At 48.7% G+C, this 27915-nt stretch overlaps 1 protein-coding gene across 4 annotated transcripts; it reads right to left on the reverse strand.

Annotated features, from left to right (window-relative positions):
• Positions 1–1190: 1190 nt before the first annotated feature.
• On the reverse strand, positions 1191–27915 carry CTC1 (CST telomere replication complex component 1). Of its 4 annotated transcripts, none has more exons than XM_032773594.2 (24): positions 27850–27915; positions 27574–27731; positions 24264–24513; positions 22071–22270; positions 18426–18570; positions 17758–18051; positions 17446–17574; positions 16831–17060; positions 11911–12085; positions 11631–11831; positions 11299–11425; positions 10989–11103; positions 9586–10048; positions 8983–9072; positions 8263–8406; positions 7874–7944; positions 6122–6231; positions 4987–5152; positions 4563–4649; positions 4310–4487; positions 3699–3763; positions 3282–3447; positions 3024–3150; positions 1191–1682 (listed from the first exon to the last, which is right to left on the reverse strand). In XM_032773594.2, exons 1-24 carry the CDS (start codon positions 27910–27912, stop codon positions 1519–1521), a joined length of 3918 nt encoding a protein of 1305 aa, XP_032629485.1. In that variant the 5' UTR covers positions 27913–27915; the 3' UTR covers positions 1191–1518. The 4 variants fall into 4 exon arrangements, with proteins under 4 accessions (XP_032629485.1, XP_032629484.1, XP_032629486.1 ...); XM_032773593.2 differs by having other exon boundaries at positions 18426–18573; XM_032773595.2 differs by lacking the exon at positions 8263–8406 and having other exon boundaries at positions 18426–18573.

Consider the following 27915-nt stretch of genomic DNA (forward strand, 5'->3'; position numbering starts at 1 on the left):
CCCTCTTAGTTAACCGGCATTTTTCACTTACCATCACCTCCCATTCCCTCAACATGTCAGATAAAACAGCTTTTACTGTATATGGATAGCAAGAATATTAAGTAATTCTTCATATACTAATTAACTAGTTTAGAGCCAACAAATGCTGAAGAAATTATTTATCAAATAAACCATTCAACCAGTAATGGCAGTAACATTCTACCAGCTCTCATCAGCATGCAGATCCACAAATGCTTTTGCTGATCATACAATTATTCAGGCCTCATAAAATCTCTCTAGTTTTAGGCTTTCTGACTGCTTGGAGAGTGAATTGCAGATGTTGGCTATATGCTACACCCAGTAGCATTTTGAATTTTCTCCCTAAATTTACTAGTCAGTTTTATTGTGTGGTTTTTTTCATGTGTGGTTTCTATGTTTCTATATAACCCTTGAAAAGAGTTGTTCTTCTAAGATGATCCCTAAGTGGGTCTTTTTGCATTTTGTGGGCAGTGCCTAATGTTAGCTTGAGGAGGGGTAAGAGACTGACACAGAGCAGCCATTTTGGAGCATCTGACTGAGTCTAGTGAGAAGAGCCAGAAGGCCAAAGCTTTCGTTATATGAACTTAAACTTGTATGACTGTCTGCTTCAATTCATGTTCATGTGCCTTTTTAAAACCTGTTTCAGTCTGACCAACTGATATCATAGCTCACCTCTTTGTTCATTGATATCAATGAACTTATTATTCTTACCAGCTATGTGTCTCAGCAATATCTCCTCCACACACGCAAGTGACAGGACCATAACTCTAGGTCGAGGAATGCAAGGCACCCAGCCAGTCCATCCCCTTCCTCTGCACTTCACTCCTGGCACCATACGCAGCTCCTGGCTCTGCTTGCCGAATAGCCTGTCCTTAGGTGCTTCACTGCTCCATATAATACAAGGGGCTCAGAATTAACCTGGGTAGCAGGGTGCCTAGGACTGGCACTGCACTGCCTAAGTCCCCTTTGAATCTAGACCCACCCAGATGCTTTTCAAACCACTTTCTATGGGGGCTGCTGGTTTCAGCTTTGATTCTGTGCCCCTCCCCATTTCTGCTGTTTGGTTTCTCAGGCAGGCAAGCCAATCTAGGCAGCTCAGTGCCCAGCTCTCAAACCTGGTACAAATGCTCTTTCGCCCAAGTTCTCTACAAACACCCATGGCAGTCTTTCCATTTTATTAAAAATACTTTTATTTACATTAGATATTATACTGTAAAATACACACAAATTGTATTGTGTCCAGCCCAGGGCTGAGTGCTAAGAGGGGACGAGCACTTGTCACTCCCAGATTTTTAGCCCTCAATTGGCCATGTCAAGAGTCCCAGAATGACATCCCTCAGGAAATCAATTCCATCCCTCAGTCACTGACCCCAAAGCCCTAACAACAAACATCCCAGTCGCAGCCCACAGCCTGTAGTCTCAGCCCGAACACACGTGTAGCCAAGCTGTATCAGAGGCTCTCTCATTCCTTCCCTATGGACAGAAGTGAGAGACCAGGCCTCAAGCTGAGTGATCGATGGATGTTTTGATCCTCTTGCTGCTCAGACTGCACAAGACTTTGGGATCTGCCTCCTGGATGTTCAGGCACATCAAGCTCAGTCGAGCTCCCACTCGGGACACAAACTCCATCTCACCACACAGAAACCTTCTCGGCTGCAGTGAATCTACGGAGAAAGAAAATACAAATAGCCCACTGATAAGCTCACATTCCATCCACTCACCCAGCACTGTGTGGCAACATAAGACTCAGAGGTGGGCTGCAGCAGCTGTTTAACAGATGCTCAGCAGTGCAGGACAAGAAGTGAACACTGTAACCAACGAACTGTGGAGAGACTGAGGAAGGCAGAATGCTGGGCTATGGAAACCAATGCTCTCATTCTGAGGGAAAGAGCATTTTTACTTTTTATGACTAAAGTCAGCATGTAAGAATTAAGAGCTATGCACTGCTCACCCGGCAGGTGTATGGGGATAGGCACCTACTCCCACTAATGCCAGCACCAGCTTTACAAACAAGGAATTTACACCTCGCGTGAAAGAGGTCATCTCCAGAGGACAGCACCTTCACTGAGTCACCCATCCCACACTGCAGCACAGTACTACTTTGGGAGTATGCTAAAGTCCTGGGATCAGTGCCAACTGATAGAGGAAAGTCTCTCAGCAGCACAGCACCCCTTGCACCAGTGCGGCATTGGGATCAATACTGATTGGTCGAAGATCTCCACAAGGTGCCAGCACTATGCATTCTGGGACCTTGCCAGCAAACTCCAGTCCAAGTCTTGACTTGACCTGCTCTTGTCTGATGTCAGGATCTTACAGCTTCCTAAAGATGACACATCTGTGTGTTAGGAACATTGGAGAAGTGGAAACTCATTCCAGGAGTGAGAATACGCAGAAGTCACCACAAGAAGCAGTTCCAGTTCTCCAGAGAGCTCTCCAATAAGGATAGTGAAGACAAGACTTGATGTTTCTCATGTAAATAAACAATTCTCAACAATAACCTTTCCAGTCTCCCTCTACACCAGAAAGAGCCAACAAAGGCAGATACACTCCCCTCTTCTCCCTCCCCAGATTTTTAACTGAAGTCTAAGAGTGACAACTATCCTGCTAAAAATTTTAGCAAAAAAATCCCACTTTTTCTGGGATCATGGACAGAACTGGAACATGGCAGCACCACATTCCTTCCCCCAGCAGTCTGACCTTTGGGAGACAGCGTGGTCACTTTTCTAACCATAAATCCACCAAGACATGCCAAAGCACATGAATCAACATCCCACACAGCCTGGCTGAAGTCAGAGGACCTTGCTTTGTGGATACTGGCAGGACTGACAGCCTGGGTGATTTCCCCTGGGCTAGCTCAAGAGAGGTGGCCTGCGCATCCTCCTCCTCCTCCTGGCTGCTGGGAGGACTTCCCCAGCCCTCTTCCTGCCACCTAGTAAGGTGACTCTTTTCTTGCCCTGTCAAGCAGCAATTGAGGGTGATGGTGAGAGCTGACGGCACTTACGCACCTGGCTGGGGAATCTTTGAGGACTTCCTGTCGAGGCTGAAAGCCAGCAGGATGGGCCGGCAGATGGCACGGCTCCTACACAGGCTCTTCAGGTAGCAGGTGACAAGGTCTTGAGGCTCCTCCACACACTGAAGAAGGAACCAGAGTACTGTTAGTGAACCTGTGGAGTGAGCCAGATGGCTACATAGGAGTCTGTGGACTCCCTCTCAACTTAGGCTCAGGCCCAGCACCGCAGCCACTGCCAGAATAAGCCACTTACCCCAGGCCTGGGACTGGCTCCTCCATGCTGAATGAAAATGCTGCCCCTTCTCTGCACATTGTTCTGCACAGCTTTCCACTCCACAGGGCTCAGGCCTAACACTGCAGCCACCTGCTGATTCTTGCACAGCACCAGAGCCTCACCTGTTCCATCCTCCACCAGGATCCTGCAGGCCAAGCGCAGATGGACACAGACAATGGCAAGATCAGTTTGAAGAGCAGGCACATGTGAGCTCTGTGAGGGAAGGAGCGTTGTGCTCACGCCAAAGGGAAGTGACACAGAGTTCTAACTGGTTGTTCCATCCACATCAGCTGTTCTCAACCAGCCTTCACTGGGTCAACTCTCACTCCCCTAGCGTGGTGGTCTCTGCTTCCTTCCACCCACCTCTTCCCACTCCCTGCCCCCCTCAGCACTTACTTGGCACTGGCTTGACTCACTCCTGTGTGCGATGGGCAGGGTGGGCTGTGTCGGCTGCACCTCCCCTGAAGCAAGAGCAGAAGTCAGAGCTGAGAGTGGGGGGAGGAGCCAACGCTCCCTGTGCCACCCCAAGTTAAAGAGCTTGTTAACTGCAGTCCCAAGGACAGTGTCTCAAGTGGAAGGAGCCCCCCACGGCTGAGGGTCCCTGGGCTAAGGGTTTGGGTGGGACTGAAACCCTCCTGCAGGAATGGAGTATGCACTGGGAAGGCAGAGCACTGACACCCTGCAGGATTCTCTCCTGCACAGCCCACCCACTCAGCCCAGAGCCAGCCCAGCCTGTGGCCAAGCCAAACATCAGAGTCACATGCATCTCTGCAACTGGTGGTTTGGGCCCTTTTCTGTCGTGGCGCTATTGTGAGAGAGTCATTAATGCTAGACACTGGGAAGGAGGGTCTGGCATTGGGAAAGGTCAGGAAGCATCAATTTCTCCTAAACTGTATTTGACAAGAGCTACGTTCACAGAGAGCAGGCTCAGTAAGACAGCTAACGGCATCTGAGCGGAAAGCAAACGGCTCCCAGGAGGGCTCCTCCCCAGTGATCCCTGTGGGCACCTCTCTGAAGATGCTGCTGCAGATGGAGCAGGTCCATTGCAGGGACAAAGCCAGGACACAGGACAAGTGGCAGAAGATCTGGCTCTGGGACAGGCTGTGAGGCTGAAGCAGCAGGTTGGACAGAAACACCAGCGAAGGGGATGTGGCTGCAGGCGACTTGGAGGCTATACCTGCAGGACTGGAAAAGAAGAATGAATAACTCGCCATGGAGAAAAACTCCCCTGGAGAAGAGAGAGGCAGAGCCCACACTCACTTGGAGGAAAGGAGCAAGCAGGTGCGCGGCAGAGCCAGGATGCTGATGCAGCTGGAAGCAATGTATGTGCAATAAACATTGTGGAATCTGCAACATAAAAAAGCAAACATTAGAGGCAGCTCTAGGAGGCTCCTTTGTCCAGATGGGCTGGGGTCTTCCTTTCGCCTTTGGCATGGCTCATGGGAATGGGGGTGGTAGCTGAACAGGAAGAAGGGAGAAAGGACAGTAGATCAGGAAGGAAGGAAGTGGGGCAAGAGATCAGGACAGGGAGCAGGATGCGGCCAATTGAGTCCAGGTCAGATCACAGGTCACAAGACCACAGGCCAAGGTGGATGGTGGCAGGGAGACATGTACCTGTGTGGTTGGGGAAAGGGAGCGTCTGGGGCTCGATCTGGGCTGATAGCTGTTCAGGGACTAGACGTACCTGGAGATTTTGCGCTGCAGGTTCTGGAAGAGAATCTTGGCCCCGGGCAGCAAACCCCAGAGACGCTGAAGGTAGGCAACTGCTATGTAAACATCCAGCACAACAGGGGAGCCAGGAGCAGCTGAGACGCTCAGCTTCACACTGTGATCCCAGGGCAGGAGGGTCCCTAGGCATACAGAAAGCCAAGGACACAATGAGCTCACCAGCAGCTGCTCTATCCCACCTCCCAGCTTGCCCTGCTACAGGCCAGTTTCAGTAACTCTACCCCACACACCAGCCAGCACCCGGTCCCCACAATCATACATTAGTGTCCTCTGCTTCCTCCTGTACACATAGGCCCATGCACCTTCCCTCCCCCACACTCACCTCAAGACCAAGCACTTCTTCACTTGCTCCCAACACACTCAGGAGACAGAGTCCTGGTCCCTCCATCCATAGGCACTCTGGGGCTGGTGCACTCATGGGGAAAAATTGGTGGGTACTTTGCACCCACCGGCAGCTCCTTGACACACACACACCCCCGCCCCAGCTCACCTCCGCTCCACCTCTGCCCCGAGCGCACCATCGTGTTCTCCTTCTCTCCCCTCCCTCCCAGTGCTTACGGTGAGAAATAGGGAGGGATGGGGGAGGAGGAGGAGGAATGTGGCACACACGTGGAAGAGGCGAGGCTGGGGCGGGTATTTGGGGAGGGGTACAATAGGGGCAGGAAGGGGGTGGAGTTGGGGCAGGGCGGGCACAAGCACCCACCAGCGCCAAGGAATGTTGGTGCCTGTGCCTCCATCACACAAAATGAGACACGGTGCCCTAGCCCCACATGTCCCAGGGCAGAGCACCCCCTTACATGGCACACACGGGCACCAAAACAGAATGACCTAACCCATCCCTGACACACATACTCACAATGGGACACAGCAGCACTCCCCCCCACTCCCCCGGCCCCAGGGCATGGTGTCCAACCCTGGCACGCACAAAGGCACAGGGTGAAATTCTCTGTCCCTCTGACACACGGACAGGGCTGCAACACCGCGGCACGCTCCTCCTCACCCCTAGCATATGCACACAGAATGGGGCTTAGTGTCTTATCTCCTTCAGTGCAGAGAGGACCAGGCATTGCCAGAGGCAGGCATGTGCTGACCTTTCTGCCGCTGCATGCTGCAGGGTGCAGAGAGCTTTTCATTCCCAGGGGAAGCACACAAGGTCCGCTCCACTATCTCACCAGAGAAAGAGACAAGGGAGCCTGTGAAACTGAGAGCAGAGCAAAGAATCAGGGGCTCTGTCCTGCCACAGAGACCAGAGGCAGAGCCTGATGGCTGAAGAGATGCCCCATTCTGAGGTTCCAGCAACAGAGGAAATTTAAGGCACAGCCACTTCAGCACCTTCACCTGAGCTCATCTGTCCCAGGACCCCCTGGACATCGTAAGGGCCACGATTACACCAGGGCATTACGTACACAGCCTGAATTCTGCCCCGTGATTCTTTGGGCCTCTTGCTGGTGTTCGTGTTGGTCCATGTTATGCAGAATGTTGTCTAGCCTAGGAAGTGATGTGGTAGAGCAATAGACCAGGGTGTGTGGCAGGATAAAAGCTGGGATAAGAGAGGTGAGGGCAGGGGGGATTTATGACAGCCCTTTGCAGGGGAGCATCACTGTTGTTCAACAACTGTACTTCATTTGCCTTCCGTCAGGGGCCTATACAACTCAGCCGTACTTTGCTACTGCACCAGCCAGACAGTGGGCTAGGAACTCAAGCTTTCAGCATGTAAGATTCTTATCCATCTCTTCCCATGAGCTCTCCCATTCACAGGGAATCCCTGAGATGACAATGGGTGCGTATAGCACGTTTGAAGGTCAAGACAGAGTGGGAAGCATGTTCTGAAGCCCAGCCCAGAGCAGATCATGCGCCAGCCCCTTCGCAATAAACCTAGGAGAGGGCCATAAGCTCAAGGGACTCAAGACTGCAGCTGTCATGGAAGGAGTGGAAGGTCTTTAGTGGCCGATAAACCCCACCAGAATCCACAACTCTCAGCCATGTTATAGACAGTGTGTAGTGGGGCTAGTATACAGCAGGGCACAGTACCCTTGGCTCCCACTGAGGGACTGACTCCTGGGGCTGCAGCACATGGGTTGCAGACAGAACTTGGAAAACAGGCTTCTGTGGAGCTAGTTCAGATCATTCCTACACCCACAAAAGCAGAGTACATGGTTCCCTGCACACACTTCCTGTTGCTGGATCTGGAGAAGCAGGAGCAAAAGCAACAGGAAAGTAGTGGAAGGGAGCCATCAGAGCCTGAGGTGGTGTGAATGAGGTAGGAGACATTCTGAAGACAAGTCCTAGAAACTTACCTAAATAAGGTTTTGGAAAAGCAGAGGATTTATATACCCAAGTTAGAAGCTGGTCAGGTGAGGAGATGGAATGGGAATCAGCCTTACTGTAGGAGCCTGGTGAGGGCTTCATTGCACAAAGTCACTCTATTCATATTTAAAACACACTTTGAAAAGACCAGCATTCCAGCCCCATTCAATAGCCTTTGCACAGGCAGCGGAAGGTAGCCCTCAGACTTTCTGAACAGGATACTCCACACCCCCAGTCTCTGAGAGGGATTCAGTTGAGACCTCTTGCACCCAATTCCACAGCTGAAACTGTTTTGGGGTCCCATTCGGAAGATATCTCACTTGTGATCTTGTCACACTTTATACGCTAGATAGGGTCAGGCCAGGCCAGCACTTGCATGAGGGAGATTTCCAAAGAAACCCCACTGCACTGCAGGGGTTGGCACAGGTGGCTGAGTAAAGTGCATTCCTCACTAGGAGCCAACACTGACCCCACTTCCCAAGTGGTGGTCATGTCTCAGTGACCCCAACACCACAGCAGAGGAAGGACCAACATACCTGTTGCTTAGTAGCTCTGGAATGGAGAAGACTTTCTGCCCCATTTCTGCCCGCTCTGACCCTGGGATCACCTAGAAAAGGAGGAGATACAGACTTAACAGGATTATGATATGCACCCACCACCAATATGGAACAGCTCCCACCCAAGGCCCATAACCACATCCATTCCTTGGGCCATGAAGCACAGAACAGTGCAATGCTGAGAGGTTACCATTCCCCAGCATTGGTTTCAGGGCAGAATGGCTTGGGGAGTGTTTTCTTCGCTTCTGTGAGAAGTGCCAAAGCCCCTCATGGTGTCGATGGGTGTTTTGTATGGTCTCCTGAACCAGATCCCCAGGGAAGAACTCCTAGTCACTCATGGAAACCCAGAGCTATACGATGCTGCATACCTGGGGCTGAGCCAGGCAGGAGATCCAGGTCTCATGCTGTAGGTGCCAGGTAGCTGAAACTATCAGGCACGAGGGGCAGCCCAGCTGGTTCAAAAGCCTCCCTTGCAATGGCGAGAGACAGGGCCGCTCAAACACCCCAAAGTCCTGTGAGAACAACAGCGCAGGAGGCACATCAAGGGAGGCATGAGGAGAGATCAGCAGGGGAGAGGGCCTCAAGCATACATGGAAAAGGAGGGGCCCGGGGACCAGCAGCAGAAAAGCCCTTGCAGAGATGCCTGAGGATTTTGGTGTAACACAGAGGTTAAACACATTGACTCATGGGCAGGGTAGAGGCAGCAATATGAGCCCCAAAGCCAGAAGGTGCTTAGTCTCCTTTGCTGTGACTCCTTGTCTTCCAAGGAGCCACTGCTGAGCCTGTAGGTGGCGCAAGGGACAGCACCATCCTGGCCATTCCATTTGTCATTCAGGGACGGGATGTGTTGCTAACAGCACAACACTGAGTCCAGCAAGATGTTGGCTTAATGTGCTTCCCTTAACCCTCTCATGGCCACAGGGAGAGCCAGATTTCAATTGCAGGAAATGCCTTTGGTAAGCCAAAGAGTGACAAGCTATTCTGAGAATGATGAAAAAACGAGGTGGGGGTGAAGCGCAAGCCCCAGCTCTGGAGTCCCACATGGTGGATGGGGCCCTGCAGGGGGCAGCACCAAGGCCCCTCCTTACCAAACACTGGGGCACAATTAGCCGGTACAGCCCACCCGGGTGCAGGAATGGGAACCATCGAAGTGATCTTCCCATAAACAGCAGCAGCACCTGGAATGGGACAAGAGAAGCTGAAGAGGGAGGGACATTGGTGAGGGAGGTAGGAGGCAGAACTCATCATGGTGGGAATGGGCAAAGGGCCTCAGGGTGTCCTGCAGGAGAGGCTGGATTACAAAGTGACAGTGGGGTGTGCTCTGTGGGGGAGGGGACAGGGAACACTTGCAGGGCAGAGAGAGAGGGTAAGTGGAGCTCTTCCTGGTGGGCTGGGAGTAGGGTGACCAGATGTCCTAATTTTATAGGGACAGTCCCGATTTTTGGGTCTTTTTCTTATATAGGATCCTATTACCCCCCACCCACTGTCCCTATTTTTCACACTTGCTGTCGGGTCACTCTAGCTGGGAGGGAGCCCCTGGCATTCACAAACATCAGTGATCAAGGGACAACTGTCCTCCCACTCTCTGTGAACCTGGCTCCCCTGACCCTCAGGCAGGCTCCCCATACCAAAATCCAGCTCACACCCTAACCAGAAGGGTACTCCCATGGCTTCCTCCAGCCCTCCCTTACCCTCTGCTGGGCCTCGCTGTCCTCCCTCTGATGGTTGGTCTGCTCCACCTCTGGCAGGTTCCCAATTTTCCTGGGATGCCCCCAGAGCTGAGGTTTGCCCATCCAGAGTATGGTGGCCTGGAAGCTGAGCTGCAGCTCCTGCCCCTCTCCATCTCCTTCTGCAGCCAGCAGGTAGTTGCGTGACATAAGCCCCTCTTTCTGGGTGACCAGGAATAGACGAGACATGCAGCTGGTTCCTCTGGCACTGCTCTGGCCTCTATCACAGCCCTCTTCAGAGTCAGCTCCTGGGCTAGTCCCCTCCAACTTTGGCAGCTTTGCCTCTGGAGATCCCAGCTCAACCTTTGAGCTGCAAACATCCTTCTTCCCCAATGAGGGACTGTCACTGCTTGTGGGACCCTCTTGGACTTGCACCTCAGGTGTATAAAGAATCTGCACATCTTCAAAGCAGAATTGCACATACAGCCTGGAGTGAGAAAAGGAGCAAAGAGGAGGTATCAGTGCAGCTCCAACTTAGTAGGCAGGGAGGTTCCAAACTAGGCAGCCAGCAGAGAAAGGGATCCTTGGCCAAAGACTCAGACAGCAGGAACGGATGGAGTGAAGGCCTGCTGAACCTAGCGTATCCAGGATAGACTGAGATAGGGGGTTTGTCCCAGAAAGAGGAACCCTCCTCGTGCAGGCAGCATAGGAGATGCACTTAGGCACTGAGATATCACGTTAATGGGCAACTTTATAAATACCTATACAGACGAGGAACTGCAGGGGTATTTCACCACCCAGGGGCTTTGTGATGCAGGAAGCACAGGCTCAGTGTCACTCTGGCTCTTCATTTGACATGGACAGAGAGGGACTAGATGAGAATAGGAATGGCCCCCTCAAAACAGCTGCCACCGGCAACTTGAATTCCACAGAGAGAAACTGTGTGCGTGTGCACCACAAGTTGGGGGGGGAGAGGGGTGTGATTTAACAGGAGCACATGTTGGGGAACTCCAGAAGCTGGTGCCAGAGGAGGAAAAAAGAACAGCCAGGAGGTTCAACAGCATCAGGGAAACCTTCAAACACATCACCAGGGATCTGTCTCAACCATTGCATCTCAGGTAAAGGACAGTAGCAGACACGCATTTCCATTACTCTGGGGCCGAGCGAGTGAGGAAGAAACAGCAAGTGAGAGCACTGGGCAGCTCCCCCCTTTACCTCTACCCATCCAAGGCTTCAGGATGACTCTCCCTCCCAGCCAAGGGTCTGGAACTGCTCTCCAGGCTCTTGGGAGTATTCCCCTTTGCCCCATGCACCCAGCTGTAGGCACATGCCCAGTGGGATCATTTCCCACTTACATTTAACTTCTTTACTCCTCCCTTTGGGAGGCCAAGGCCTTTACTCCTGAGCACAGGCTAAGGGGCACTTGCCTTGTTTCTCTGCCCCTCACATGTTCCAGGGTCCACAGCTGCTCCCAGGAGGGAAAGTCACTTTGAAGAAATTGCTCCACCACAAGCTGGTAGGTTTCCACCTGCAAAAGAGACCCTGCAAACATACCAGAGAGAAGAGCTCAGCCAACAGACAGGTAAAGCAGAGACAGCAAGCTCAGTGTCCTTGCTCCCAAAGCCAGCAGGCAAGGCAGTGGGAGAGCTCAGCGCCCCCTCACTTCCCTCCCGCTCACCCCCTAGGGCCAGCAAGCAAAGCAGCCAGGATCCCCCACTGGAGCGGAGTGGGCCGCACCTATGAGAGCTGTGTCAGCGAAGGGGTTCCCATCCCTGCGGGAGATCACACAGGGAATCGAAGCACTCTTGTCCCGCAGCTGAAGGGAGCCGCTGCTGCAGGAAGCTCTCAACACCCCCAGCAACACCTGCAAAGGAAAGGAAGCTGTGAAGAGAATCAACCAGTGTCTCTTTCATTACATCACTGGCAGGGAAAGCAAGGTTCACCCCGACTGGAGGTACCCACATGTCAATCAAGAGGAGAGAAGCCCCAGGCCCAACCTCCATGTATCAAAGTGGGAGGAAGGAGGGGAGCTCCTGTAGGTCAGATGGCAAGGGGAGTTTAGCACGTACCATTCGGGGTTGGAAGCTCTCTGCTGAGAATGTATCATAGGACCAAGCCAGTCTGCGATTCAGCTCTTGGGTGCTCATGTGCTGGGCCTCCAAGGGGGACAGCAGCTGCGATGGATTAAAGGCTTCCTTGCTTCTTTGCTCAGCCACAGAGCGCAGCAGAGAAAGAGGTGGGGCCTGGCATGGGGGCTCCAGGGGCTGATACTAAACGATACAAAAAGCAAGGAACAAAATGAGTCTCCTTCCCTCAGACAAACAGGGAGCTCAGGGACCAGGGCCCCACCTGCTGCAGGGGACAATGGTGCATTTCTGCTAGGATCTCATGATGAACATCTCTCACTCGCGCCTTAGAAGGCACCACAGTGTTCAGAATGGGGACAAGAAACTTCTCCGCTACTCCAGGGCCTTGAGGCACAGAGCGGATGAACAGCCGCCGGCGCCCAACGAAACAGCAAAACCTGAGGAGGAGGAGGAATGATACAGGCGTTAGTAGCTTACCCATAGTGAAGAAAAAGAATTGCATATACAGCAAGGATGTTACTGAGACACTTTCTTAGGGTGCCCAGGACCCCCCTGCCTCCAGCAAGAGGAAAATTTGCTCATGCTTAAGAGGATGCCTGCTCCCTGACATTACCAGTTTGTTAGTCACCTAAACAATCTCCTCAGGGCTCTGCCAGACTTCACTTTGTCTTGAAGGTTAATCAACCAGTGCAACTCAATCCTCTTTGAAGCGGTACCCTGTGATATCCAGCTCCTGTCACTGGACACTCTCAGAAATCACTGGTTTGCTGTCCCCAAGGGAACAGTATACAACACACAAAGCTTGAGTAGTAAAACTTGGGATCATCACAGGACTGAGATACAGTGAAAACAATCCTAAATTTATTATCAAAAGACTAAGATTTAAGAGATAATAAGGATAATGGAAACAGAAATGGTTACATATAAAACAAAAACATAAAAACCTGGGTCCACACTTATCAATGGTTACTTTTCCTATTTAATAAAGGAGATTTCCCCCTAGAGATCCAGTCTTTTGCAGAACTAGCTGGTTTTCAGACATCCAAGCATCCAACCCACTCTTCAAGGGGTTTCCTCAGTGAATGAACAAAACATCTCCTTGCATTCTATTTATTTAGGTTCTTCAAAGTTCATTCCTGCCATGACACGACAACCCCCTGTGGTTTAGTCTTCAGGGTCTTCCCATCCCCCTGTTTACTCTGTATGCAGATCTGGGTTCCATTGTATTGGTTTTCAGTGCTTGATTTACATAGCCACATGCAAGACAGGTGAATTAATGTCCTTTGCCTGACTCAAAACCTGTTTGCCAATTTTGCCTTGACTTAGACTTTAAAACATATGTTTAGTACATGTACATAATTTCTTAAATATAATCCATGTATATATCACAGAATGTTTATGAGGATCAGTGTGATCCTGGCTTTCATATAAGATCTCATATGACATTCTTCATAGACAAATACTGTGAGAACAATGTGCTAATTATAGTGTTTGTCAGACCTGATAGGACTTGCTGTTACAGGACAATGAAACCTTTGCAAGCTGGTGCCAAGGAGCCTTTGTGTCACAGTTCTGCTTGAATGTAAGGTGCAGGCATGAGACTAAGCAAAATATAAGAAGGAAATATGGTGGTAGAGAGGGAGGATGTGAGGAGCAGGCGTACTTAGGGGACACAAGGGGGCGCAGAGAGAAAGTGAAGATGGAGAGAATGGCAGCTCCCTAAAATCCAGGGGTTATGAGATGGCAGAGTGGAATCCTCCTCCAATCAGGGGATCTATATTTTGTAAGGCCTTTAAGATTCATTTTTAACATGAAATGACCCATGTATAAGTTGGGTATGTGTGGCTCCCCTCTAAAGACTCAAAAATCAGAAGGCAAATTAAAAAATTTCATCTTTTTGTTATTGTTTTTAAATACATGTTGTGATTTCATTAGGAGGTCTAACGTGAGTTTTGACTGCCTGGAGTTTGCAATACTGGCCATAACAAGATTCACTGGCTGGAAGTTGAAATTAGATAAATTCAAAGGCGCAAGTTTTTAAACAATGAAGGCAACTACCCAGTGGGACAGCTTACCAAGGATGCCTAATCACTTGAAATCTTTAGATCAAACTGGATCTTTCTAAAGGATATGCTCTAGTGTTCAACCACAAAGTACTGGTTTCAATGCAGGAATTTATAAATCAAGCAACCATTCCTCTCAAGTTAATTTGCGCGCTGTAATTGCATTGGTTGGAATGAGTGAGCAGAAGAGACTATACACGTGCAGTGACACTCTGTACCTTGGGGGAACAACCTTTACTCCCATGTTCATCCTTTTAATATGATAGTGTGGTATTCAATGCAAAGTTTGTCATGTCGGATGTCTTTGGAAGGCTCATGATGTACTGAGCATTGTAGTTATAGTAATGTTATAGGTTGTAATTTCATGTATATAGTTATGAGGCTGAAAATGCGTCCTCATGGCTTAAAAAAAGCCCAGGTAAAAACTCTCCAAGAGCAGAGGGGCAGTTCACTTCTCATTAGGGCATGCATGGGACAAACCCACTCCAGCCTCACAGGAACAAAAGACACGGGCCTAGGCAGCAATAAAGGATCTGTTGGACTCTCAAGTGAGTCACCCCCTTCCCTTGGTCAGTTTGGGACTGCGATAAGGTAACACTCCCTTGACTCTGAAGGGCAGGGGGGCAAAGCCAAGAAGGAATAAAGGACATGATAAAAGGAGAGATGTTTGCCATGTTCTCTCTTCTACCTCCATCTACAGACACCACCACCAAGCGACTGAAGCGCTGATCAAAGGGGAGAACCTGGCTGGCAACCAGCCAGCCTGTGGTGAGAAGCATCTAAGTTTGGAAGGGCACTGAAAGTGTTAAGATCAGCTTAGAATGCGCTTTGCTTTATTTCATTTAACCAAATCTGACTTCTTGTACTTTGACTTATAATCACTTAAAATCTGTCTTTTGTAGTTAATAAACGTGTTTGTTTATTCTACCTGAAGCAGTGCATTTGAAGCGTGTCAGAAACTCCCCTTGGGAAAACAAGCTTGGTACATATCAATTTCTTTGTTAAACTGACAAACTCATGAGCTTGCAGAGTCCAGCGGGCATAACTGGACATTGCAACATGGAGGTTCCCAGGGTTGTGTCTGGGACTGGAGATACTGGTTAGCGTCATTCAGTTGCACAATCCAAGCAGTGGCTGGCCAAAAGTGCTCACTCACATAGCTGGGAGCAGCTTACATGCCAGAGGTTGTGCGTGAACAGCAGAGCAGGCTAAGGCTGGCTCCCAGAGTTGAGGATTGGAGTGACCTAGCAGATCACCAGTCCAGATAACACCAGGGGAACATCATATGCACATCAAGAGTTCATACTGGTAGATCACTCGATTATCCTCACGCAGAGAGAACACTATGACTGGACTGGCTCCATGTTTGTGTCTGAGGCAACAGGACTCCCTCTCCCGCCAGCCACCACTACCAACCCAAACATTAAAAAATTAGGAAATCCACATAAGTTATGTCAAACACACTACACAGCAACAAGTCCATTTGCACTTCATCCTCCATCATCTTCATAAACAAAAGACTCCACTAAGATAACCATAACTATGGTCTGGTAGTGATGCAAGCATAAGATCTGAAATGTGAAACAGCCTTCTTCACCCATTAGAAACAATTTCAAGCCATCAGTGACCAAAATCCACTAGAATATTTTACTTTTGGTTGCAGTTCAGAAAATTCTGGTCATCTCTAAATCCAGACAAAAAGTTATACTTAAATTCATAAATAGACAAATAACATGCCAAAAGCCAACAGGAGAGGAAGGATGGGTCAATGGTTAGAACCCTAGCCTAGGGCTTGGAAGAACTGAGTTCACCAGAGACTTCTTGTGTGACTTTGAGCAAGTCACTTATCCACCAGTTCTGTAAAATGAGGGTAACGGTACTTCTCTACCACTCACATACTACGGTAAAGGGAGCCATGCAGGTACAGGAGAACCTCAGAGTTACAAAGACCTCAGGAATGGAGATTGTTCGTAATCCTGAACAAAACATTATAGCTGTTCTTTCAAAAGTTTACAACTGAACATTGACTTAATACAGCTTTGAAACTTTACTATGCAGAAAAATAATACTGCTTCCCCTTTATATTTTTAGTAGTTTACATTTAACATGATACTGTACTGTATTTGCTTTTTTGTCTTTGCTGCTGCCTGATTGTGTACTTCTGGTTCTAAACTAGGTGTGTGATTAATTGGTCAGGTCATGACTCTGGTGTTTGTAACTCTGAGGTTCTACTGTACCTAAAATAGATAAGTCTGTACACCACTGTTTGTTAATAAACCATGTACAACTAATTAAACACTTCATATACCAACAGTATGCATTTGCTAACATACATACAAACCTCAAAACACAGACTATAGAAATTACATGGAAAAAACAAAGGTTACTGCAAGAATGTCTCTTACTACATTTTAATATTACAGCTTCCATAAAGTACAATATAATTAGAGGTCCTGAGAATACAGATGATGAAGGGAAGGTTGGGAATATCACATTGGTATGTTTATTATACATACATAATTTTTTAAATTAAAGATACCCTCAGCTATAATCTATGAATTTCTTATACCCCCCAAAATATCACTAAATTCAAAACCAACAAATCTTTAAAAGTAAGGGCAGGACCATGAACATCCTTAATTGTGTGAATGTTTTTTAAAACAGGACTCTAGGTAAGAAATGAACAAAGAACTGAAGACTGCAGCTAGCATCAATTATAAGGCTGTTTTAGCAGAGGATGTGATAGATATGTATTGAATGGGGACAGATAAAGACTGCACTTTCTGTAAACTGACGTGGATTGGCTGCTGTGTAGGGTGTCTGACATAACTGCATGTCTTATTTTTTAATATTTAGGTTGGCAGTTGTACTTGAGCAACCTTAACTTTTCCAGAACAAAAACCATGTTATGTAACAGAACCCAGTAGTGAATCACAGAAACCAAACTACAACTTCCCTAGGAGAGAAGAGTGAAGCAACCAGTGCATAGGCAGAACCATCAAGGACACAAAGTGTGTGCAATGGAAGGGAAGGGGGGCAGGGGGAGGGATTTGTCTGGCAGAGCTCTGAATGGCCTACACAACTCCTTCCCAATGGGATTGGGGAAGGTACATCCTCACCTTTGCTCCAGCATCTCCAACAGGCTCACCAGCCACAGATAGAGTGGCAGGCCTAGGTTATACCGGAAGAGCAGTTGCATGTAGAGATTTCCAGAGGAGGTTACAGGCTGGTGGAAGGTGCTGAGCCTTGAGAAACCCTTGAGAAGGACAATGCTGTGCAGACAGGCACCAAGGACAACAACAAACGGGAAAGAAGCCAGGGGCTTCTGCAGGAGGTGGACGTCCCGGAGCTGAGAGACACAAACACATGACTTAATAGAGAGAAAGTGGCCACTCTGCTGCCCCTCCCTAAAGACCCTCTCATCCTGCACAAAGCCCTTTGTTATTCCACTACATTTCTCATCAACCCTAAGGGGCCTTCATTGATCTGCTGCCACCTATGCGGGAATCAGGGGAGCAAATAGCTACTATCAGCCACCTCTAGCCAGGCCCAGGCCCAGTCATATCCCTGATTTAGCTGGATTCTGGACTACCCTCCTTGTTGACTGAAAGATTTAGAGTACTCCTATCCCCACCCTGAACACCAAGCTTGCTCCACACACCACTACCCACAGGGCTGTGCCTCAGCTATCCCTACCTTCTGATGTGCTTCAACTCCCAGCTGCATCTCCTCACCTCCACGCATGCTCCTGGTCGGAGTCCACGGGCAGAGTTCAACAGCTGCTGGTAAGCAAGGCACAGACAGATCTTGTTATCAAGCTCATAGAGGCCAGCCTGGGTGTTTAGTACTCGGGTGATGATCCCCTGGAGCAAGAGCACAGAGAAAAGTAGTGAGTTTACAAAGAGTGAAGAGGGCACTGGGCCTGGGGGAAAATGTGATCCCATAGCGCAGACGGTGCCCATGGGCCCTGCAGGACAGGAGCTGAAATTCAGGGGGACGTGGTTCTAAAAGCAGGAATAGGGTGCAGGTGAGGGATAGCTCCTTACCATGTATGACAGGATCTTGGACTCTTTGGCTGGCACTGGCAACTTCTCATCTGTCAGCTCCAGGGGGAGCTGCACAGTGGCCTCAGGGGAAACTGGCTGAATTGGTCCTCCCCGCCAGGCAATTTCCAGAGGCTGCTCCTTCACCTGCTCTGCACAGTAGGGGAGAAGGCAGGAGGAGAAGCTGGTGACGAATACCTTGTGCCCTGATGCCTTCAGGCCGGACACACTCAATGCTGTCAGCACATAGCCATGGCCCAACTGGAGCATGTGGTGCCAAGCTAGCTGGGGAGGTTTCTAGAGCAGAGAAAGCAAAGTCAACATCAGCATCCAGTGCACTGGAGAAGAACCTTTCCTGCAGCCAGTGTGTTCCTAGAAATGCAGACCAATATCTTCCCTGATTCCAGGGCTGCACCACACTCCAGCCCAAGCCCCTGGAGCAGTGGAGCTGTGTATCACCTCAATGGCGGCTGCATTTCTGCAGGTTGCAATGATCCTTCTATGCAATTTATCTAGTGCTATGGGACCCTTTGGGATGGAAGGTACCAGAGATATACAAGATCATTGTGAATAATAAAGGGATAAATAAGAATCAAGATGGGAAAAGGCTGACCTCATGGCAGGGCTTGAAAAGCATCAGCACAGGAGTACACAAAGCCCCAAGGACTCACCTGCACCAGCACTGGGACACAAGCAGCAGAGGTGAAGCACTTCAGAAAGAGGAAAAAGAACGTCTTGTGGTGGATGCACAGGAGGGTGCTGAGTCTGGCCAGCTCACCTGCCACATTCAGCTTTGCTCTTTTCTGACACGGAACCCTACTGGAAGTTGGGGGCAGGGGAGTGAAGGGGAGAGGAGAGATGGAAGCAGAACTCAGAACTAGGCCAACAACTAAGCCAAGGCGCACGTGTGGTGCAGGATGTACTACTCACGGAAAGAAAAGATCCCAAAGGGGTAAAGTGGACTCTCCCTCTTCCTAGGGATGGGGATGAGGTTTAAAAAAATGACAAGACACACAATTCTGTAATGGGTCTCAGGATACTCAAGACTGAGAGTCACCTTGTTACCCCCTGGATCTAAGGGGAGGCAGCCTTGCTTATGGTGGCAGAGCATTAGCTCCCTACCACCACCAGCCTGTTATCCACTTAAGCACTCTCCTCCAGGCTCTGCCAGCCCCGTCTTCACCTTGCAGGTTAACAACAGGTGCAGCCTGGTCCCCAAGTCCCCTTAAAACGTTCCCCTGGGATATCCAGCCTTGACACTGGCAACTCACAGAAACCCAATCCTCTGCCCCTAAAAAAGCAGCATGTCCCAGTTTAGCTTAAATCATCGTTCCAATATACCATAGAGCACTTGTAATAACACAAGGTTTATTTGACAAATAATAGAAACAAGAGCAAATAAGGGATGCAAAACAAAATTATGATAAGGTGTTTAAATTACATGATCATCTACAATTTCTCACAGGACCGCTGCCTCATTCAGTGCACAGGATGGGTGCTCAAAGGGGCTGAATAGGCATAACTGCATAGGCATAAAGCTGGGATTTCCTGACTTTCAGGTGTTTGACTTTGCAACTGAAATAATGTTCTTTTAACATAGTTTTTTTTACATGTAATACAGTGAGAATATTAAAATTTATAATCTGATAGCACAAAAGGAGAATTCCAGAGCCAGCAACAGGATTATAGCAGAATTCTGGGTAAGAGATGTTATTCAAAGATGGAGATACATAAAAATAAGAAAAGACTAAGAATACAGACAGGAGGACTCATAGAAACTTTTAAAAAGTTGTGTATGTTACATCTTTATTGTTGCAAGATCAAAAGAGTCCAGATTATCATAAAACAAATCTCTGCTACTTCAAAAGTTGACTTGACCCCAGAAGCGTGGCATGCACTCTCACAGGAATTCTAAAACAGGAAACAGTTATAAAAAACAGGAAGAATCGGGCAAGATGATCAGGTACCCGTGACCAGCAGATTAATTTAAAGCAGCTATAGATAACAGATAAACATTTAAACATGCAGATATTAGGTTTCTGATTGGACATTTTGAAAGTGACATAAATAACATTAGCAGCAAAGAGTCCAGTGGCACCTTAGACTAACAGACGTATTGGAGCACAAATGTTAGTCTATAAGATGCCACAGGACTCTTTGCTGCTTTTACAGATCCAGACTGACACGGCTACCCCTCTGATACATAAATAACATTATTTATCAAGAGATCAGGTGTCTGAATGAGACAATGTGGCGATGTCAACTTGAAACTGGATAAGAGAAAGGATGATCTTGCATTTATATCACTGGACAGAGGCTCAGGACATGAGTTCAGTTCCCTACACTGCCACAGGCTTCCCATGGGACCTTGACCAAATCACCTGATCTCCCTGTTCTTCAATTCCCCATCTGTAAAATGGCAAGCCACATTACTACTTCCTTTCTCAGACTCTTTGCTTAACTTGTCTAGATAGCTCTTCACAGCAGGGACTGTCTCCTACTAAATGTACATAGAGTGCTTAACACAATGGGACCTCAAATCTTGGTTGGTGACTCTAGGTGCTACTGTGCTACCGTGCTACCAAAAACAAAACAAACAAAATAAAAAACGAACAAACAAAAAAATGCCACAACATTGCAGATTTGGAGGAAGGAGAAACAAAGAAATCTGCAAAGACCATCTCTTGGACAAAAGAGTTGGGGACTCAAATGGGTGGTCACCATCTCGTCACACTCCCCATCAGTACCTGGCCTAAGACGGGGAAGCTAATGATCCAACCAGTGGATCAAATTCGGTAATGAATCTTGGTCATGTGCCACCTGAGGCATGTTGCACCTAAGCTAAGAAGAATCACAGAAATCTGAAAGATCCAGATTCAGGTAAACCCTAAAAAACTTGCCAAAGTTATGCACTGCCACTATCTTTTCTGAATCCAAGAAAAGAAAAAAGAAAGAACGCATGAGCAAGATCCAGAGAAGAAAGGATTGATAGCTGCCTACCATCCACAGTACCACCATGAACCAAAGGCTGTGGTGAACATGCACTCATCTTGAGAAGAACCATAACAAGTTGCTGGAAAATTTCATGTATCTTGATGTTATGTATCAAAGACTCCTTTTAAGCATATGACAAATGCTCATGTTAAGCCAAGTTCTCAAGAGTACATACTTTGGCTTATAAAATTTGTATATGACTTAAATGGACAATTTGTCTTAGTCACTACTAATACATTTCAACTTCATTGTTTGGAAATATTTTTAAATAATTATATGACTAAAGTAGCTAAGACACACTGGTGTGCTCATTACAACCTCAGTATAAAGATCTCCTTATAGCCTGCTCTGTTAAAGCAGTAAGATCTATTAATGACTTAGGCAAGCTTAAAGTAAACAGACATCAGAAGAAAAACTAAGATTCACCCAGCCTACAGCTTTCTCTAAAATATAGATAAGAAAATAGTCCTGTTGAATGACTAATCTTTTAGTTAAAAAGATTACCATTGCTTATAAAAAAAATGTTTAAACTAGCCTGATATAGAATATTTTAACTGTGATTCACTTACTGGTGAAAGTCAAAAGAAACTATAAGCTTTTGAATTATTCTGCATATTTGGTGTAATTAACCTATTTGTCTTTGTGAAAGAGATAAAAGATTTCACAAACATACCACTTATCTACAATGTAATCTGAAATTATAAACCTGAATTTGTGTTTACTAAATGTATTGCTTAGTTTCCAAGTTTATAAACTTTAAAGATTATGACAGACATTCTGATTAGCTTAAATGGGCCTTTATCTTAATTAGCAACCTAATAAGGTTCTGAATTGTGATCTATATTGTGATATTATTAGTTCAGTATTTACATTTAGAATTACCTACCCACAACTTGTGACTTTGATTACTGTGGTTCACTATTCCATAAGAGTTACCTGTTTATGCTAAATTAACTATTTTAAATGAGCTGTCACTTAAAATTAAATGCATATTTTGTTATCTTCATATCTTTTCTATTATTTCCTAAGTTTTACTTTGGTCATTTAAATCTATGGAATCATGAAAGTTTCAATCTGTACCTTATCCAAGTTATGCAAACCCAACAAATTTTTGGAGTATAGGTCATTCATTGATTAAAATGATTTAATATACACATTTAGTATTATATCCACTCACTTGTTCTCTCATATATTCAACATGGATCTGACCCAATTAACATCTCCCTGAACAGGCCAGATTCTTGCTGTGATGTAGAGTGAACCTGTGACAAATGGCAGTAGCAACTGCTGCACACATTGAATTAAGAGCATTGAGCGTCTACCTGGTGCTGAGCAATTGTGCAGCCGTTGCTGGGTAGAAGACAGGGATGGCGTCAACCACTCTCTCTGGTCGAGGATCCACTGGCACTGGGTCTGCCAGGATTTCCACATATCCAGCTGAGCTCTGACTCGTCTGTGGTATGTATGCCCAGCTGGGGAAGAGAAACAGTAGCTCCAGCCACTCAGATTCAAAATGCAGGAGCTAAACCAAAAAAGAAAAGGTGCTGCAATTTGAAATATATTCACAATACAACTCCAGAACTAAAACAGTTACAGCATTAGCCCAGCCTTCCCGTCGCACAGCACAAGCTCTCACAGCTCATTTTAGAGAAGAGATCAGTTCCTAGCAAGATGCTCATTTTGTTGCTCCTCAAGCGGTGGCAGTGACTGATCTGTAGAGAAATAAACCCCTTTTTGCTCCAAGAGAGATCCCCTAACTATAGATAGCCTTGTAAACGCCTATGCAATTTTACTTCTGAGGGGACTCTGTGCCAAAAAAGTAAAAATTCTGTGTCAAAAAATTCTGCAAATTTTATTTGTCAAAATAACACAATATAATTACACCATTTTCAATTATGTGCCAAGAAGTATTTTGAAATAAATTACCAAAATAATTTAAAATGGTGTGATTATATTGTGTTATTTTGACAAATAAAATATGAAGAACTTTGAAGAATTTAAATTTTTTTAATTTTCTGGTGTGGAATTTCCTCAAGAGTACCAGGGTTCTGTGTGGCGCAACATGGCTGCGGGCAGCTTTGTGAGGGGTCCAGGTGAAGGGGGGAATCTGGATGTACAGGGACTTTGTGAGGGGTACAGGGAGACTCTGCAGGGGAGTCCAGGTGAAGGTGGTTAGGGCTTGGGGGAGGGAAGGGTCTAGAGTGAAGGTGTCAGAGTGCAACTGGTTGGGGCTCAGTGGGGTGGGAGTCTGGGTGTGGGGGGCTCCTGATGAAGGGGGTGAGGCTCGGGGGTGTGTGTGTGTGTGGGGGGGGGGATCGTGGGATGGGGGGGCTCAGTTGGGTATGTGAGTTCAGTGAGGGAGGTTGGGTGCGGGGATCCAGATGCACAGGGGTTGGCAGACAGAGGGAGCAGCTCCCTGTACAGTGACACCCTCGCCCCTCATGGCTGAGGAGTGATGGTGCCAGAAAGTGGGGGAAGAGGTCATTGTATAGGGAGCCACTCTGCCTGTCTGCTCAACCCCTGTGCATCTGGGACCCCCAACCCCACTGAGCCTCACATCCTGCACCCAGACCCCCCGCCCAGCTCCCCTTCCCCCACAGTGCAGAGCTTCCTCTAGCCAGAGGAGGTTTCTGTGGGTTGATCTGACCAACCCTGGCAGCTTCGTTGGGAACTCCATCTCTGCCCTCCTTCAGGAGTAGCAATTTGCTGGGCACTAGGAATAGCATTCCCTGGGCCCGGTTTCTCCCCTTCCAGGGTCCGGTGAGGATGCATTTACAGCCTCCTAAGTTTTGGTAGCACTTAGTATTTCCAGACCATATTTCTAATCTTTCTCTGTCTTCACCAGTGTTTGAAGCTCATTCCAATGCAGTATCCTCTGCAAATATAATTAACATTCTCTTCCCCCATTCTTAGATTGTTGATAAGTGGCAAAACAGAGAGCCCTGGGCCTCCATCACTAGTGTCAACCTCCTGTCCCTAATTCCAGATGCTGCCATTTACCTTTTATTCAAGATCCTCCAGGAAGGCCTCAGAACGGTACCACCCCATCCAAGCCAAGATTTGATATACTGTATCACATGCTTCATCGAAAGCCCAGCATAATTCCCCTGTTGCACTTATTTCAGCTCCATAGCCTGTAATTCAAGCTTACTGCTGTCGGTCCCATCAGTTTCTCAGAGTCTCTCTCTCTTTCAAAGTGTTTGCTCCATTACTTAATTAGTAACTGAAACGACACTTCAATGTAATTGACAGGTACAACCTTCTTCCCCTGCCTCTTTTCTCCGGTCATTCCCTAGTCCAGTAAGTTTGGTAGTTAGCTCTTTAGCAATGAAAGAGCTGACATATTTCACCCTTCCTCCCTTGCACTTGAACTCACTGCCTTCCCCTCGCAAGACATATGTTTGATCTCCCAAGTTACACAATCTTTTGCAGATTGTTTCAATCCTCCTGCGGTCTGCAAGGTCCCTCAGAAATGTTACCAAGAGCAGGATCTCTCAAGCTGCCTGTTGCCATACCTCACAGGGAACTGAACCAGTGCTGTCTTGCACATACAGGTTGCCATCCATTAGCTTCTCTTTTCCCTCCTGCCTTCTTCCATCCGTCAGGTAGCCAATCAGGATCAGGTGAGTCCGTGGCAGAACACTCTGTTTGGGCAAGATGACCTCACCTTGGTGAGCCCATTTCTTGAAGTCACTGGTGCTCCAGGTCATGTGACTACAGCAGGGTGTGCGTTGTTGGCACTGGAGGTCAGAGATGGAGATGAAGCTAGAGAAAAGGGAAAGAATGATAATATGAAGGGATGAGGCTGAAGCTGGGGAGGAAGAGGGACATTTAGACATTTTGCTGCAGCAGGTCAGGTTCAGCACAGGTGCAGTTATGCAGCCTTAAATGTTGTCCCGACAGATTGTGCCACCATATGGGAAATCTTGGGGATGAATGTACTCATTTCAATGGCTTGACACAGGGTTCAACACTGAAATGGCCAGTGTATCAGAAACACAATCTATTTCCACATTTACCCTGACAGCACATTTACCCGTGAGTACCTCATAGGAAGCACAACTCATTTTGGACTGTGGTCACACGGCTGGGCATACACAGGATTTGTGGAGAAATATTTGGGAACAGAGACTGAAAAATATACTCATCTGAACAACCTTTTTATGAGATGTGGGAGGGCTTTATCCCACAGTTTAGGCAGAATAGTAATGGGAGATTTCATGAGAAGACCAAGGAAACTGCGTGGAGTGAGTGATATGGATGACTCTGTAAGGGGCACTCTGCTTTCTAAATCAATACTGATCTCATTTCCCCAGCAAAGTGCTTGGAGGTGCTGACCTGTAGCTAGAAGAGTGGCTGACTGTAGTCTCTGTGCTGCTTATAGGGAGACAGATCAAAACAATGCTGCCAACCTTAGAGTTAAATCTTCATCTTAACAGGCCTTGCTTAAAGGATGTGAGGCTGAGAGATGCCAAATCAAAGAGGTCTCAGGCTCTTCTCTTCAACTGTAAGAATGTAGCCAAGCTTAAACTAAGAGACTGGATAAAGAGAAATTTTGCACACCATCAGGTACTATTAATCAAGGCCGGCTTTAGGAAGTGCGGGGCCCAATTTGAACATTTTCGGTGGGGTCCTGGCAGGGATGACTAAAAAAAAATGGTGTAAAAAAAAGCCTTTCATTTCTTCCATGTATTATTTACTTTCCATAACTATATAAATAATACAATTATATATTATGTACATTGCATCATATATGCTGTTGATTGGTTATTAATGACCGCCATTTCACGTGTGGGTCCCTGCCACTCCCTGCGGGTGTGCACATGTGTGGGTCCCAGCTGCTCCCTGCCCCCCTCATTGAAGCAGATGTGCAGGGTTACTCCCCTGGGAACTGCAGGCAGCAGTGGACATGGGGCTGGTTGGAGGCAGGGCAGGGGCTGACTAGAGGTAGGGTCTAGCTGCAGGCAGGGCAAGGGGTGCAGGGCTGGCTGGAGACAGGGCAGGGGGTTTGAGGCTGGGTGTGCAGGGCTGGTGCGGGCAGGGCTGTGTGGGGGGCTGGCTGGCTTTGGGCAGGGCCACAGGGGTGTGTGGTAGTGGGTGACTGGAGACAGGGCAAGAGGTTTGACAGGGGCTGGCTGTGGGCACGGGGTGCAGAGCTGGCTGTGGGCAGGGCAGGGGGGGCAGCAGAGGCAGCTGGAGACCTGGCCCTTTAAATAGCCCCCAAGCCTCCCACCATCCCAGGGCTCTGGGGGTTATTTAAAGGGTCCGTGGCTCCCCTGCTTCTATCCCGCCCCAAACCTTTTAAATAGCCGTGGGAGCCCTGGAGAATACATGGGCGCGGCGGGGCTCCTGCGGCTATTTAAAGGACGGGGTGGCAGAAGTAGCCGGAGCCCCGGCCCTTTAAATAGCCCCCGGAGCCCTCCGCTATCCTAGGGCTTTTGGGGCTATTTAAAGGGCCCGGAGCTCCAGCCGGGGGAGGGCGGGGCTGCGGGGCAGCTTGCCACGCTCCCGGTGGCGCTTTGGTCAGGGGAGCAGGGCCATGGAAGACCCCGGAGCAGACCTCAGCGGACGTAAGTAAAAAAAATTTAAAAGGCACCTAAGGTGTGGGGCCCTCTTAGGAGCCAGGCCCGACTCCCGGGAATCAGCTGAATCGGCCTAAAGCCAGCCCTGCTGTTAATGAACAAAGATGTGTCTAAGATTCTACAATGCTGAGACTGATCAAGGGATTAAGTATGAGAGTCATGGGCAGCACTGCCAGTTCATTCCCAACCCAGCTAGTTTTAATATATGTGCCTAAAAATAACAATACCCACATCACAGGCATAGGCCCTGTCTACATTAGGAAATTTCAGAAAAAAGTTCCCACCAGTGTCAACACCAGCATCAGCAACATTGTAAGCTCAAGTGTAGACGATGCCGCAGCTGTTGTTTTCAGCACTTGCACCTAGCAGTTAGTTGACAGGGTTTTGGAAAGGGCTGTGATGCTGGAATGTTGTTTACACTAGGGCTCCCACTAAGTGCAGATGAAGTGCAGTTAGCAGCACTGTAGAATCACAGGGACTTGGGACATGTCTACACAAGTGCTGCTATGGCACAAATTCAGGTATACTATGTAATACTGTAGCACAGCCACTCACTACAGCCACAAAAGGGTTTTTTCCATTAGGTAGTAAATCCACCTCCCTCTTCCATCCACTTAGTTGTGTGGGTCGAGGTCAAACTTACTGCGCCGTGCAGGGTAGCAATGCACGTAGGCTGTCCTAACTTTCAGGTGTAGGTCAGCAGGTCATAGCGGTGGGAGTCAACTAAGTCAAGAAGGGCTGTAGGGTTGTCCAAAAGACACCCACACCTCTGAGGTCCGACAAGCCAAGCAGCTTCAGAGAAGCAAACCGTCCTGAAGGGCCAAGTGCTGTTACTGGCCAGTCATTCAAATCCAGATCTTGTGAAACAGTCATTCCAGTGAAACTCTGTTAGGTCTTGGCAGCGGGAGCCGGGCTGGCGGGCCCTGGACCTGCAGTTCCCCACGTGTAGCAGGGGGTTGGGGATGCTCCGCACCGAGGTGGGGGCGGAGCAGGGATCTGACTTCCCCCCGGGGGGGGGGAGGGGGCAGCAGTCCAGGTGGCGCAGACAGGAGCCCCACCAGGGCACTTTACATAGCGGGGTTGCTGAGAGAGAACCGAACTGTAAAGCCCGGAGATGATGCAAACCGCTCCAAGCCCGGGGGTTCGGCAGCACCCCCAGTCCCAGCCCCTGTGCCGGGGCAGGCGGCGCGGGCCCCAGCGAGCGCGGCTGAGGCGGGCAGGGACCCGCTGCCCCTCCCGTTACCTGTAGCCCAGCGGGAGCTCCCCGCTCCGCCCGCCCCATGTGCTCCGCAGGCACCGCAGCACCGAGTCCGCCAGCTGCTCAGGGCCACCGCCGCCCGGCCCCGCGGGGCAGAGGGTCTCGCAGAGGAAGGCCCGGGCCGCCCGCAACCAGCGCTGCTCCTGGGGGAGAGGGGGAGAGCGTCAGGAGGGGGCGGGGGCGCGCGAGGAGGCAGGGGGAGAGAGCGCGCGCGGGGGAGCAAGGGGGGAGAGAGAGCGGGCGCGCGCAGGGGTCACCTACAGCCCCACCAGGCTCCTCCATGGGCCCAGTGCGGCTCCCTCCCGCCCGGCCAGACGTCTCCATAGG

Source organism: Chelonoidis abingdonii, chromosome 1 (genome assembly GCF_003597395.2).
Source record: "Chelonoidis abingdonii isolate Lonesome George chromosome 1, CheloAbing_2.0, whole genome shotgun sequence".
NCBI lineage: Eukaryota > Metazoa > Chordata > Testudines > Testudinidae > Chelonoidis > Chelonoidis abingdonii.

Coding starts and splice junctions, on each gene's coding strand:
- CTC1 (XM_032773593.2), bottom strand. CDS start 27,912: ATGGAGACGTCTGGCCGGGCGGGAGGGAGCCGCACTGGGCCCATGGAG. Junction 18,052..18,425: donor GTGTCCCAGTGCTGGTGCAG/GTGAGTCCTTGG, acceptor TCTCTGCTCTAG/AAACCTCCCCAGCTAGCTTG. Junction 3,448..3,698: donor GTGAGTCAAGCCAGTGCCAA/GTAAGTGCTGAG, acceptor CTTGGCCTGCAG/GATCCTGGTGGAGGATGGAA.